General features: G+C 37.5%; 2 protein-coding genes across 2 annotated transcripts in view; both read right to left on the reverse strand.

Annotated features, from left to right (window-relative positions):
• ADAM18 (ADAM metallopeptidase domain 18) overlaps positions 1-6,476 on the reverse strand; it is a 121,708-nt gene extending 115,232 nt beyond the window's left edge. The window contains exons 1-2 of the mRNA XM_006900302.1: positions 6,363-6,476; positions 630-735 (exon numbers count right to left, since the gene is read on the reverse strand). Coding sequence (XP_006900364.1) covers positions 630-735; positions 6,363-6,476 — 220 coding nt within the window. The remainder of the gene's footprint in view (positions 1-629; positions 736-6,362) is intronic.
• An 8,103-nt stretch (positions 6,477-14,579) lies between these two features.
• Positions 14,580-15,275, reverse strand: part of LOC102846493 (disintegrin and metalloproteinase domain-containing protein 18-like) — a 198,917-nt gene continuing 198,221 nt past the window's right edge. The window contains exons 18-19 of the mRNA XM_006900303.1: positions 15,080-15,242; positions 14,580-14,625 (exon numbers count right to left, since the gene is read on the reverse strand). Of these exons, the coding sequence (XP_006900365.1) occupies positions 14,580-14,625; positions 15,080-15,242 (209 nt within the window). The remainder of the gene's footprint in view (positions 14,626-15,079; positions 15,243-15,275) is intronic.

Genomic DNA, 15,275 nt, shown 5'->3' on the forward strand with positions numbered 1-15,275 from the left:
TTCTATTCATATATATTTGAGGTGTACTTTTCATTATCTTTTCAATTGCACATTAAAGAGTAAAGGTAGTGGTGGTGTTTGGGTTGGTTTTTTTTTTTTAAATGGTATGATATGATAATTCTGTTTCTTTTCAGAACCATATTGGGCTATTTTCCTCAATAACTGAGGAGTGAATTAAGCTCAGTCAGTCCATGCCCACCCCAGCACTCATGCGATAGAGAGGGATACGCTGGGATACTTATTCGGGTCTCTGAGGCCAGTCAGAACCTGATCTCAGATACTGACAGCAGATGCTTCTGCTAACATCCTAGCTTCTCCTGACTTTCAACTGTTGTTAAGCTAGACTTGGATGAAGGTATGCTAAAAAAAAGGGGGGGGGGGGAAGCACAGGGAAAGGCCATGAGAGAATCTTAACAATATCTCTGCCCCTTCTTTGCAACTAATGAGAGAAGGTGAAGGTCTCCTTGCACTTACGTAGGCTGGTGTGTACCGTTCCAAGCCCAGTGAGCAGTATTAAGAGAAAGAACATGACTCCGCTAGACCGCGAAAGACTACAGGCAGCACAGTTAAGGATAAAGGCCGTTGGTGCATCTCTAAGGCTCGCGGTCCCGTCGCAGAATAGAAAGTACCGCTTGCTGCTGCTGCGCTCTGTGGCTTCTCCCTGCCGGTGAAGCCTGTTGTTCCTTTAGGTCCTGATTGGTCTAACCTTAGGGAAGGAAGTCGCTGAGTAGCTTCCTAAGGAAAGGGAAAGGGAAAGGAAACCCAGCACATAAGCATTCACAGCTACCCAACACCGATTTATTGAGATTTATTCAAGTCATTTTCTTTTTTAAACCCTTTGTTATTCTACAGTTAGTAGCCTTGAGCCCTTAGAGAGTGGTGGTGCTAATCTAACACCAGGGATCCACTGTTGTTGTTGTTATGTGCCATCCAGTCGCTTGCGACTCATAGTGACCCTATGTACAACAGCCCTAAACTCCGCTCTGTCCTGTGCCAATCGCACTGTCTCTGATACTCCCATCCCAATTATCCCAATCACTGAATCAATCCACCTAATAGAGGGCCTTCCCCTCCTGCGCTGTACCTCCACCCTCCCAAGCATGGTGTCCCTCTCTAAGGACAGGTCTCTCCTCACAACATGTCCAAAGTATGTTAGACGGAGCCTCAGAATCCTTGCCTCCAAGGAACCACCCAGTTTAACCCTTTCCAGGACAAATCTCTTTGTTTTCCTAGCAGTCCATGGTATTCTCAATACTCTTCTCCAGCACCACAGCTCAAAGGCATCAATTCTCCTTCTATCCTCCTTGGTCATTATCCAACTCTCTGATGCATAACAAGTGATTGCGAAGACCATGGCCTGTATCAGACGCACCTTAGTCTCCAGAGAGACACCATTGCTCTTCAGTACTTTGGAGAGGTCCCTAACAGCAGACTTATGAAAGAGAAAGAGGAGCTGTCTCCTCCCCTTCCTATTTTTTCATGGAAGATCATAATGGGAACTGACTCCATGGGAGTGATTTTTCTCAGTTATGTGTCATAGGAAAAATGAAATATGAACTTCTTTATTGGGCCATTTTCTAGTTATGTTCTTGGTAATATTCTTTCTTATCAGGGTTTTATGTTTTATATTCTGTAGTGGATGAAAATTCAAATGTTAAGTATTACTTTAATTAGGACACTGAAGTTTTAATTATGTTTATAAATAAGTAGAAAATAAGATTAAACTTTACCTTGGATAATAAAATTTAAAACAAATTAAAAGCAAATAACTTTTTTTCAATGATTTCACAATATTTTCCTCCCTACAATACCATATTACAGTCAGTTGGAAAAAGTTCAGCTTTAAAGTGCAACCTACGTGTGTTTTATCAACATTTTTCTGAAACTTTAGGAGGGTAACAAGAGAAATGAAGAGAGGAAAGCTACATGTCCCTCTTCAACTTCTATGGCAAATATTTCAAAACTACCTGTCCCAAACCTAACATCTATCCCAGCTTTACTTAAACCTTTTGCCAGAATACCTTATTACAAGGATGAATATGTCAGAAATTGCAATAATAGGCAGAATTAAGTTTAAAATTTGGACCTGGTACAGAGTGGCGAAATTGGAAAAATTGTTCTAGAAAATTATTCTAATAAGACAGATTGATTAACTCCTTTGATCCATTTGGGATTGTCATTAGTCAAATACATTTGAAGACATTTTTTATGTTTTTATTTTATGATTATGTAGGCCTCAAATGAGGTAGTGGCAATGAAGGTAATGAAAGCTGTGGTAGAGACAATCTGTGATTTGATAGATAGTGTGTGTGAAGTACAACTAGTTGGGAGAGATAACCTAGTTACAACAAACAAAAAGGATTAAGATATCATTACTAAATTGAATGAATCTAGTACTGCCTGAGGTAAATAAAAGCAACTATACATTTGGACTGTAGGGGGACCTCTGCTGGTGTCATCTAGTCATGCTACTAACCCGAAAGACTGTTTCTTTGTCAGTTCGAATCCACTAGTGGCTCTGCAGGAGATAGATGGGCAATATCCTCCTGTAGAAACGGCAGGTTTGGATCATCTGGAGGCTAAGCTATGAGTAGATTCTCACCCAACAGCAACGATATGCATATGGATTAAGGATCTCTTGTGGTGTATGTAGTGTGTTACATCTCAGACTGTTAATCAGGTCAATAGTTCTAATCCTCCATACACTCTATGGGAGAAAGATGGGTACTCTCCTCCCTTAAATATTTACACAGTCTTAGAAACACAGCAGAAGATTGTTAAGACAGACTTGACTAATTGGAAGTAGTTTCATACATTTAGATTGAGATGGAGATGGCAAGTTGACTTTTAAATAAATTCTATTTCAAATATCAAGGGAAAATTAAAGTTGATATGCCAAATAAGTAATAGGGAATATATGAAAAGTTTCCCTTTTGTCTGAGAGAGCTATAACAAACCTCAGGGGGAATGCTAAATGTGCATATGCGTTCGTGCGTGAGCACAGACACACATTTCTTTTTTTGCTACAAAGGAAATTTTTGGCTGTCAATTTTCTTTTTTCCCTATTCTCCTAGTGTTAACTTGGAATAATAGTACTGCCTTGAAAATGTGAACTGTCATTTGAGGGAAGGAAAAAGTCAACTTGCTTAAGGTTCTGCAGTTTTGTTTTTTTGTGATTTTGTTAAAGAAACTTTGCAGGTACCATGAAGGGGTAACGAGATATGGGAGAGAGTGGTGGTGCAAAGTTACAATCCAGAAAATCTATAATTAAGGCATTTATAATTGTTAAGCTTGATGAAAAGTAAGTTTCCTGTGTTTGGAATCATTGGTCATCTGAGTTGGGCAAGGCCATGAGGAAAGGGCCATTGTAGTGGTGGCTGGATATGCTGACATCTGGGTGACTTCCTCTGCATTGATTTGGTTAGGAAGCAGATAACTGCTGCTGTCACACAGGAGTGCACCAGTGGGACCTGTGAACACCCTCCAGGTGACAAGAAGCATAAATAATCTCTTCACCCACTGGAACAACAGCTGTCCTTCCCCTATCTGGTGTTTCACCTGATTTACCTCTCAGTTGTAATGGAAGGGTGGAGAGCAAGGCAATAGTCTCCAAATAGTATGTGATGCTAATTAAAAATCATTAACATTTAAAATTACTTTTCTGATGATGAGCTTAATATTATTGTACCATCTGTTTGGAAATAAGTCAATAAGGGCAAATAAACATGAAGTTCACCCAAGTACCTTAAGAAAGAATTATTCTGTTGTTAGGTGCTGTTGAGTCAGTCATGACTCATAGCAACCCAATGACTGATTGGAACCCAGGCCTATTCTATGCTATCCTTATCATTGCTGTCACACTTGAGCCCATTGTTACAGTTACTATCAAATCATCTCATTGAGGATCTTCTTTTGTTGGCCCTCTACTTTTCCAGGCATGATGTTTTCCTATTCATGCCTAGAACTTCCTAAAAACATGGCTAAAGTATGTGAGATGAAGTTTCATCATTCCCTCTGTAGAACATCCTGCATGCTGCCAATTTGTTTGTCTCTTAGCAGTCTGTGGGACATTCAGTACTCTTCTCCAGCACCACAACTTAAAGGCATCAGTTTTTCTTCTGTCATTTTTACACATAGTCTGTTAGGTGAATAGGAAGTAATGGAAAGGACCATGGCTTGAATCGGGTACACCCTAGTCTTTAAACTGGCATCTTTGTTCTTCAGCCCTTTTGAGAAACCCCCGACATTGGACTTTCCCAGTGCAATACATCTGTTGATTTCCTGACGGCTGGTACCATGGCTGCTGATTGTTAAATCTAAGTAAGGTAAAATCATTGACAATCTCAATCTTTTCTCCATCATGATGCTGCCTGTATGTCCAGTGATGAGGATTTTGACTTCCTGATATTAAGATGTTATCTACACTGAAAGCTGCAGTCTTTGATATTTTGTAGCAAGCATCTCTAGTCCTCCCCACTTAACAAGCAAGGGTGTGTCATCTGCATAAGACAGGTTGTTAATGAGTCTTCCTCTGATCCTGATGCTACATGTTTCCTCATCAAATCTAACTTCTGGATTTTCTCAGCATAGAAATTTGAACAGATATGGAGAAAAGATACAGCTCTGATGCACAACTTTCCTGAAGCCATGGGGGTTTTTGGTTGTTTTATGTTTGTTTTGGTGGTGAGTTGTTCTTTTTTTAAATTGTATACTGATTTATTTACAGAGCTTGAATATATTGCTTTTTCACAAAAGATACTTCCAATTTCCTTAACCCCCCCAATAGAATTGTGCAGTCCTATGACTAATACCCGCCTCTCTCCACCCATCCATGTTTTATTCCTTTGCTCTATTCAAATGACAGATTCTTAGTCTAGGTATAGGTTTTATATGAGAACTATTAAGTGTTCTGGGATTCTCATTCTTCTCTATGTTATTCACAATTTGTTGCTATCCACATAGTCAGATACCTTTGTATAGCTGATAGAACACAACAAAGAATCCTTTTGGTGTTTTCTGACTTCAGCCAAGATTCATCTTGGAAAAGGACATAAAGCTTGGAAAGGTGGAAGATCAGCATAAAGGGGAAGAACCTTATGGCAGATTGACACAGTGAGCTCAAGAAAGTAAGAGATGGTCTGGATGGCACAGTATAGAGCAGGGTCCATTGTCACTATGACTATGAGTCATAGTCCACTTGAGAGCACATAACAACAATAGCATTGCTTCTTTTGTATATTTACTCCTCCTTAAAATTACTATGTAATGCACTTAACAATTATAAATATAGAGACAACTCATGGTTGCTGTGGTGACAAACACTGTAACCAGATGTGTCAAATGCATTAATGGTTATTCATGGTGGACAGTGTTTGGTGGAGCTCCCTGATTATAACAAGCCTGGAAGCTGGAGTGGTATCCGTTTCTGAAATAGCTTGCCTCCGCTGGAAACTCTATGAATGTGGAGAAATAATGAAAGTTATACAAGTGTTCAGGTCTTCCATTCATAGGGTTGCTAGAGTCATCTACGACTTGATGGCACTTAACAACAATTCCATCACCAAGTACGTGGACTTTATTCTTAAAATCACAAAATTCTACTTTGACACCTAAGTTATAGAAAGCCATAGACAAACCAATGGAAAGAATTAGTAAACATTCTTTAAAAAAACCAAACACCAAAAATGATAACAAAACCCTAATAAATTCCAAAACTCTCATTGCAGTTAATTTGGAACTGATTCATACCTGACCCTCCAGAGGGTTCTCAGAGGCTATAAACAGCAGAGAGCTTGCCCATCCTTGTCCTGAGGAGCTGCTGACAGATTTGAACAGCAAAGAGGCACTACCTCTTTGGGTGAGCAGCATAGCTCCCTATGGTCTATACCACTGAGCTACCTTATAAACAATTTGACATTCAAAACTGTATTAGCAATGGCTCAAATGCAACAACCATTTCTAAACATAAAAGGTAAAAGACAGTACATCAGCATTTTATTTTTTCATAGAAAAGCACAGTTAGTTCAGTGTCACAACTTTGACAACATATCAAGTGTATCAAGTGTAATCAACTCAATATATAGATGTATGAGCACACAGGCTTGCATAATTATAGCACTTTCTGGAGTAAGAATCATCACCCCATAGGGAAGAAAATGACAAAAAAAATAAATTTAAATCTCTGTATAGGGGAGTGAATGAGTTAATACTAACTCATAGCAATTTTCCACAACTGGCTTTATAGTGTGTTGTTAAGTACTTGTCCAGTTAGCTCTGACTCACAGTGAAAGAACAAAACACTGCCCGAGCCTGTGCCTGCAATATTTGCCTTACAAAATTTCACAGTCTCTGTGTCAATCCACCTTGCTGAAATGTTGGGGGTCACCATCTCTTTCAATGATCCTCTGCTTTTCTAAGAGTGGTGTTTTCTCCAGGAGCTGGATTCTTAATATCATGCTCAAAGGCTCGCCAGTCATGCTTCTAAGGAGCACTCTGACTGTATTTCTCCCAAGGCAGGTATATCTGGTTTTCTTGCAAGTCCATGATATATTAAAAATTCAATATTTGTTTTATAGTAAATTAACTTGGAGTATAGAAGTATCTATCTTATTAAAATATATAGAGCCATTAATAACATGTTTCCAATTATTTCCTTTTTCTAAATTCTGTTTCCCTGACATAGTTTTGCTGCTCAATTAAAATATTTTCACACAACTTTCATTCTATATTCACTTTTTCATCTTACATATTCTTTTTCCTAATTTTTTCTTTTCTTATTTTTAATGTAATTTTGGCATTTCCCCCTTTACTCTTCGAAAATGAGAGGCACAAACCAAAATGGAAATATAATTTTCTATAAGAACATTTCTTTAAAAATTTCTATTACTTTTGTTTTTCATAGTTATTCCTGTTTCAATCATTGTGCACTGTGTTTTATATACTGAATTAGCATTCATCAATGCTTTTTATCATTGTCTCTTCAAATCCCCATTGCAGCTTGCCTATTCCTATTGTTGTTACATGCCAGCAAGTCACCTGTTACTCATAGCAACCCTATGTATAAAAACTCTGAACCCTGCCCTATTCCCTATTCTGAGCCAGTCTCACTGACTCAGACACATCTACCTCATTGCTCTAGTTACTATATCAATCTATCTCATCCAGGGTCTTCCTCTTCTGTACTGTCCCTCTACCCTTCCAAGCACGATGGCATTCTCCAAGGATCGGTCCCTCCTGGCCACATGTCCAAAGTATGTAAGACAGAGCTTCAAAATCCTAGCCTCCAAGGAGAAACGTGGTTTCACCCTCTCCAAGACAGACCTATTTGTTTTCTTGGCAATCTATGGTATGTTCAAGAATTCTCCATTACTACAACTCAAAGGTATCAATTCTTCTATCATCCTTAGTTATTATTCCTCTCTCTGATAAATAAGTCATTGTGAAGACCATGGCCTGGATCAGGAGCACCTTAGTCTCTAGATTGACATCATTGCTTCTCAGTACTCTGGAAAGGTCTCTGGCTGTAGATTTACCTAACGCAATTAATCTTTTTATTTCCTGACTGCTGGTGCCAATAGTCTTGATTATGGAGCAGAACAAGCTGTAATTGTTAACACCCTCAATCTCTTCTCCATCCATCATGGTGCTGTCAGTTGGCCCAGAGGTGTGAATCTTTGTCTTCTTGATGTTGAGCTTCAATCCATATTGAAGACTACAGTCCTTAACCTTCTGAAGCAAGCACAGGGGTATCTATCTGTGTTTCATTGACTATGCAATGGTATTTGACTGTGTAGATCACAACAAATTGTGGTTAACTTTGAGGAGAATGGGAATTCCAGACCATTTGATTGTGCTTATGTGAAACCTATCCTTGGACCAGGAAGCAGTCTTAGAAAAGAGCAGGGAAACACTGAATGGTTCAAAATCAGCGAGGGAGTGCGTCAGGGATGTGTCCTGTCTCCATACCTTTTCAATCTATATGCAGAACAGATCATAAGTCTGGGTTTTATGAGGAGGAACGTGGCTTCAGGATTGGAGGAAGACTCATCAACAACCTTTTGTTATGCAGATGGCACAACCTTGGCTATTCCTATAGTAACATTTTATCCTTTCTCCAAACTAATGGGATGAGGGGAGAGTGAAATAATAGGAAAGACCTAATGGAAACCTGAAAGACAGGTAAGATAGGCGTAGATCAATAATAATTTATTTTATAAAATACAATGTGTGTTAATGTATGAAACACAATGTGAATGAAGGATTGTGTGAAACACAATGTACATGAATGAAATATAATGAATAAGCACTTTGTATAAAAACTAATATAAAATAATTTTTTGAAAAGCAGAATCCTGGTTCTGCAATAGAGTAGTTTTCTATGACAATTTTAGCAGTCACCCATCTAGTCCACCAGATAAATAGTCTCTATGCATAATGGTACAAACATAATCATGAAATTGAGCCTCTATAACCTTGTTTTCTGAAACTGGGGAAGACCTGAAGCATTTGTTGCTTCAATATGAAGTTTAACATCAAGAAAAGATTCTCACCATTGGGCCAATTGGCAGCACCATGATGGATGGAGAAGAGATTGAAGTTGTCAACAATTACAGCTTGCATGGCTCCACAATTAACACTTTTGGTACCAGTAGTAAGAAAATCAAGAGATGAATTGCATTGAAAAAGTCTGCTGTCAGGAACCTCTCCAAAGTGTTAAAAAGCAATGATGGCAGTCTAAAGACTAAAATGCGCTTGATCTAGGCCATGATCTTCACAATTACTTGCTATGCATCAGAGAGCTAGACAATGACTAAGGGTGACAGATGAAGAATTGATGCCACTGAGTTGTGGTGTCTTGAGTTGTGGTGTATGAACATACACCATGGACCACTAGTTGAACAAATAGGTCTGTCTTGGAAAGGGTGAAACTAGGTTGAAATTCCTTGGAGGCAAAGACTCTGGATCTCCACCTCACATACTTTGGCCATGTGGCCAGGGGAGACCAGTCCTTGGAGAAGGCCATTATGCTTGGAAGGGTAGAGGGACAGTGCAGGAGAGGAAGACCCCAGATAAGATGGATTGACATGGTAACTGGGGCAATAATGGTGTCGGAGTCAGTGAGATTAGGCAGGGTTCAGAGTTATTGTACTCTATGAGCCTAGGGACCACTTGATGGTACATAATAAACAACACCACAATAAGATACTCCAACTCTTGACCCAGGAACAAATTGATTTTTTTTTATGAACACTATTGGTTCAATTCAGTCTGTATAAAGTCTGGTTGTTTCCTAGTCCATATATTAAGCCTCAAGTATGCGGGTTGCACAACTCAGAAAGTTGCAAAGTTAGAGAAGGAAGACAGAGGCAAGACAACTTAGCTAGAAAAGTTCTGCTTTGGAGAAAAGAGAGCAGGTCAGATTCTTCAAAGGACAAAGATATGTTCTGGATATCGGTTTACATGGGTAGAGAAGTCAGTCTGTGGAGTTTTTGGATTTCCATTCATTCATTGTTGAACATTTCTCCCCTCCTAACCCTCCCCCCAAGTACACTACCCTCTTGGAAAAGTAAAAGAAAAATTCTTTCATTGTTTTACAATCCCTCCCCTCAGGTCCACTCCACTATGCAGCCTTTGCTTTGGACTCCTGTCATGACAAAAATACCTAATCACATATCCCTTTTAAACAGTTTTCTCCCTCATATGATTCAATGCAGTATATATTATTTAATCCATCTTTCTCAGTCTCCCCCCATCCCCGATGTCAGTCTTGTTTTATAACAGTGGCACCATGCAGTATTTGTCCTTTTGTGACTGAGATACTTCACTCAGCATAATGTCCTCCAGGGTCACCCATTTTGAATAATATTGCATGAGTTCCTTGTTTTTCAATGCTACGTGGTATTCCATTGTGTGAACATACTACAACTTCTCTATCCATTCGTTTGTTGATGGGCACTTAGGTTGTTTCCAACTCCTTCCTATTGTGAACAAAGCTGCGATAAACTTGGGTGGCAGTTATAGTCTCTTTGGGGTATATTCCCAGGAGTGGAATTGCTGGGTCAAACAATATGTCTACTTGCAACTTATTAAGAAAGCACCATACCGCCTTCCACAGTGGTTGCACCATTTTACATTTAGTTTCTGGAGTTCTTTTAAGATAGCATTTATATGAATAAATACCTGGGGCTTCCAGGATTAGTCTTACTGAGATAGATTTTCAATGTCTCACTCCTAGAATGGCTGTTTTTGTTGTTGTTAGGTGTCATCAAATTGAGTACTACTCATAGCAACCCTAAGAATATCAGACTTAAACCCTGCCCTGTCCATGTCTTCAACACACTTGAACCCATTGCTGAAGTAACTGTGTTGGCCTATCTCAATGGGGGGGGGTCTTCCTCTTCTTCGCTGACCCCCCATATTTCCAAGCATGAAGTTCCTTTCCAAGGAATAGTCTCACCTAGCTACACATCTGAAGTGTGAAAGATGAAGCTTTACCATCTTTACTTCCAAGGATCACTCTGGCTGTACTTTTCCAAAACATATCAGCTTGTTCTTTTGGCAGTCATAGGATATCCAGCACCACAACTCAAAGACGTCAATTCTTAAATCATCCTTATTCATTGATTGAGAAGAGTAGGGTCTGAATCAGGCACACTTTAATCTTCAAACTTACACCACTGCTCCTCAGAATTCTAGAGACAACTCATCAACAACTTGAGTTATGCAGATGACACAATTTTTCCTTGCTGAAAGTGAAGACAATATGAAACACATGCTACAGAAGATCAAAGACTATGACCTTCATTATGGATTGTATCTTCACCAAAAATAGTTAGGATAGTAGAAAGATGAATCATTGAAATTGTGTGCCTTGCTTGTGTTCTCTCTTGATGTTGGAGCAGTTAGCATGATAATAAACATTTGAGGGCCTGCTGCAGCAGTGATTCTGGAGTATTTTTATCTTGGCTTAAGAGAAACTAGAAGGAATCTAGCATGGTCTATCGGTAAGGAGTTGTGCTCCAAGCCCTTAGGCACACGGTTCAAATCCATTAACTTGTCTGTGGGAGAAAGATAGGCAGTTTCCTCCTGTGCAATAAACAACCTCTGAAAACCCCGAGGAGGGTCAGCTTTGAGTTGGCTCTGACTCAATGGCACCTAACAATAACAACAAGTATTCAGAAGTTTGTAACTAAGGAATTGTGGCAGACACAAAACTTAATAGGAACAAGCTTTAGTATTTTCATTTGCTTTATTTTGGTTCATGAAATTGAAAAGCTTAAGCCATAATAAAAGAGTAGGTAAGTATGCTTTTCCATTCTTGGCAGATGTTAATGATGCCTCTTTTGCTAGCATCCTCTTTTTTCTGACTTTTTGACATTATCACTCAGTTACTGTTGTAAAAGAAATAGAGAAAACCAGAAACATTAGTCATTATTAATAAAAGAGACATAAGTTCACTATATAATTATAGGTATAGAAATTAAGTATTGTGTATTAGCATTTATACCATTGAAATTTACATGGTAAAGGATTACTTAAAAGGGAAGCAGACAAAGCCAACATGTGAAGGGCTAACAATGAATATTTATTTGACCATATTTATATGTAGAGAATGAGCACTACCAAAATTCCTCTGTGTATTTCTAACAGACATCCCACTACAAAATCCATGTCCAAAACCAAACACACTCTTAACATCATCCAAATGAATTCTTGCATGAAAAAACTACATGTCACAGGCAAAATGTGTTTGTTCCCATCCATTCTATCAGAAATGTTGAAATTTAACTTCCTCTTATACTAGTTCAAATGCATTCACTCACCATGCAAATGAATTTTGACTCTGTAACATTCCTCAAAATCTTTGTTTCTTTCCATTTTATCAACTCTGTCCTCATCACACCTTTTCTATAAAGTCAGTATACTCGTAGCTATTTCAGTACTATTTTGAAACCAATCCATTGCTCTATACCAATGATATTTTTAAAATGCACCCATAACACTTCAAAATTATTTCCTATTGCTATAGCAGGAAATTTAGCCATTTCTCAAAGAATGCAAGGTACTTACTTGTCTTGGATTATTATTACTAATAAAGATTCTATCTCTCAATGTTCACACATACACATTTGGAAGTGATTCAAAGTTCGCACATATACAGGTTTTTAAAAATTGATTTGCTTACAATATTCATGTTGGGTTTTACAGTTTTTCATTCATATTGCGTTTCTCACAATATGAACTCTCATGCATTATGTTTTATAAAATTAATCCCCAGTGGACCCTGCCCATCATTACCCTGTCTTTTCACCCGGACCCTTCCCATTTCTTTCCACCACCCCTCCACCCACCAAACTGTGCAACCGTGTGATTTCACTCCCTCCCGTCTTCACCTTTTCATTCCTACCCCTTCCCCCCTTGGGGTCCCATACATGTTTTACTAGTTATCCTTCTTTATTTAAAAAAATAGTCTTATGCAGTATTTGTCCTCGTGAGACTGTTCACTTGGAAAAATGCTCTACAGTCTCAAGGTTGTTTTTGTTTTTGTTTTTGTTTTGTTGTTGTTTTTTACGTACTAAGAGCACAAACTTTGAAAGAAGACCTGGATTTAGGTTTTAGCCCCTTGTGTTTATGATTTTTCTTCTTACTTCTAGTGATCCAACTAACATAGTAATATAATAATGTCTTTACCCAAATGAATGTCTAAGATTAGATTTTCATATGAATGCTTATTTTATTCCATCTGTCACAGATTAAATTGGGCCCCCTCTCCACCACCATACATGTATATATAATTTGGAAGGTATTTAATGGTCTCCCCATTATCTGATAAACTAAATAATTGTAAGACGATTAAGGATAGAATGTAACGTCCCTTAATCACTTTACAGACCTGACAGATGTGAGAGAAGTTCCTAGATGGTGAAAGCTATAACACATTTTATCTCGAAAGAAAACTTTTTATCTCCTAAGAGAGTTTAAAATGGAGGATATCAATAACACCAAGAAAGAGGTTCCTGCACTGAGAATCTCTGACTTGGCTATCTCCTATGAATCTCAAGTTGGTAGAAATAAAGACCTTCCAGAAAATACTGAGAGATACTTTATCAAGATTTGGCACTGTGAATTTGGACTTCTACTCTCTTGAACTGTGAGAGATGAAATTTATATTCATTAAAACCATCCATTTGTGGAATCTCTGCTAGAAAATTACTAGGTAAATATGATACTATGCTATTGCTGTTGTTATGTGTTTTCGAGTCACTTGCAACTAGTAGCAACCTGATGCAAAACAGCTCTGCTCTCTGCTCTATCCTGTGCTAACCTTTATGTCTCTGACACACCCATTATCCCAGTCACTGAGTCAGTCCATCTCATCAATGGTCTTCCTCTCTTGTGCTGTCCCTCCCCTTTCCCAAGGATGATGTCCCTCTCCAAGGACTGGTACCTCCTTGCAACATGCCCAAAGTATGCCAGAACACTGTTATGGTAAATAATATTTTTCCTGTTTTTTTGGAAAGGGATACACACACACACACACACACACACACGTATATATAACCTCCAACATTTTCAAGACCATTGTTTCAGTCACTGTCTCAATCTATCTCCTTCACCATATTCCTCTCTTTGTCTCTTCTTCTACCTTTACTAGCAGGGCATCTTTTCCAAGTACTACCTCCTCCTGACAACATGCCCAAATATATATGTCTAAATGGCAACATCCTTGCCTCAAAGGCACACCCTGGCTGCTCTTCTTTCATGACAGACTTGTTCGTTCTTTTGGCAGGCCGTAGTACGTTCAACTCTTCACCAACATTACAATTCAAAGTCATTGATTCTTCTTCAGGCTTTCAGAGTCATTGTCCAACTTTTGGATAAATATAAAGCAATTTAAAAATACCATGGCTTGGATCAAGCACCAAATAGATTCTCAGTAAATACAAATTCAATTCCCACCCCCCAATCACTGAAAGATTGTTTAAAAGTTCAGATTTTCCAGTTTGGTTGCTTAAAATAAATTTCAACTCTGAAACATTAATTACATGAAACTAAAATGACTTCATTATTTCATGCCTATTTTCTTATTTCTAAAATAAAAATAGCAATGCTCAAGTCTTGGTGAGAAAGAAATGTAAATAAAGTTAGACAAAAAATTACTAACAATTAGAGTCTGAAATATAGTAAATTTAGTAAAAATTCTATAAATGTTTAATGTTAATATAAATTTCTAAATTAGAAACTAGAAGAGGTAAGATTAAATAAGCAAGAATATATGATTTTCATAAGTATTTTAAGAAAATATTTCAAAGCTCAGCTTATATATATATATATTTTAGTTAATAAATGAATTACTAATATTAGTGTTTTTAATAGTTTTTTAAAGCTTAACATATTAGTTTGTTTATATTTCTAAATTAATAGAAAACATAATTAATATAAAAATGCAATATTTTAACTCTTGATGTAAAAGTGTCAGAATAAATAAATATATTCAGGTATTGTAAGAAATAAAACCAACTGGTTGAATTATATCATTTTTTCCACATTTAAATTATTTAAATTTCAAGTCACCTTTACTACTGTGTCAGATTGCTGTTCTGATTGCTGTCTTCAGAAGCAGAGCTGTATAACATAGATAATATAATTTGTTAGGTTTAGAAAACAATCAATGATGTAAGTAGTAAAATTAAAACGTCTTGATTTTACTAACAACTAAACACATTACAATCTGTACTTCCAATATTCATCTCACTAAAACAAATGAATGTTCCTGAAAGGAAGATAAGGTAGTAAGCAAAGTTGTTTGGAGCAGAACTACCTATAGTAATTACAGCCAACATAGCTTCTCATTTGAAAGATACTGATTATTTACTAAGTAGCTTCAGTTATTTCTGATCAGAAAATGAAAGGTAATTTACTGCCTGAAATTTGAAAGTAATTTGGAGAGAAACCGAAACATTGTCACTAAATACTTCTAAATATTACCTTAATCTGTAAAAGCCATCTGGACTATAAATATCCTGATGTAGATTTAAACTCTTCTTAAAAAAATAAGTCAATAAGTCATTTTACTTACTCTTCATTTATACTTCCTCTGTTCCAAAACTCCCTCATTTTATTCCATTTTAGAGCTATAAGGGTAGTTAAGACGAGCAAAGGTAGGAAAACATAGAAACTGATCAAAAGATCATTTCTCTTACGAGCAGCACGCTGTTTTACTATTAAAGGCACACCGGACTCTGAAAATATCAGAAAATATTAATTTTTAAAAA

The sequence above is a fragment of the Elephantulus edwardii genome, unplaced genomic scaffold (genome assembly GCF_000299155.1).
Source record: "Elephantulus edwardii isolate Elephantulus edwardi_28Jun2011 unplaced genomic scaffold, EleEdw1.0 scaffold00279, whole genome shotgun sequence".
In the NCBI taxonomy this organism is placed as follows: domain Eukaryota; kingdom Metazoa; phylum Chordata; class Mammalia; order Macroscelidea; family Macroscelididae; genus Elephantulus; species Elephantulus edwardii.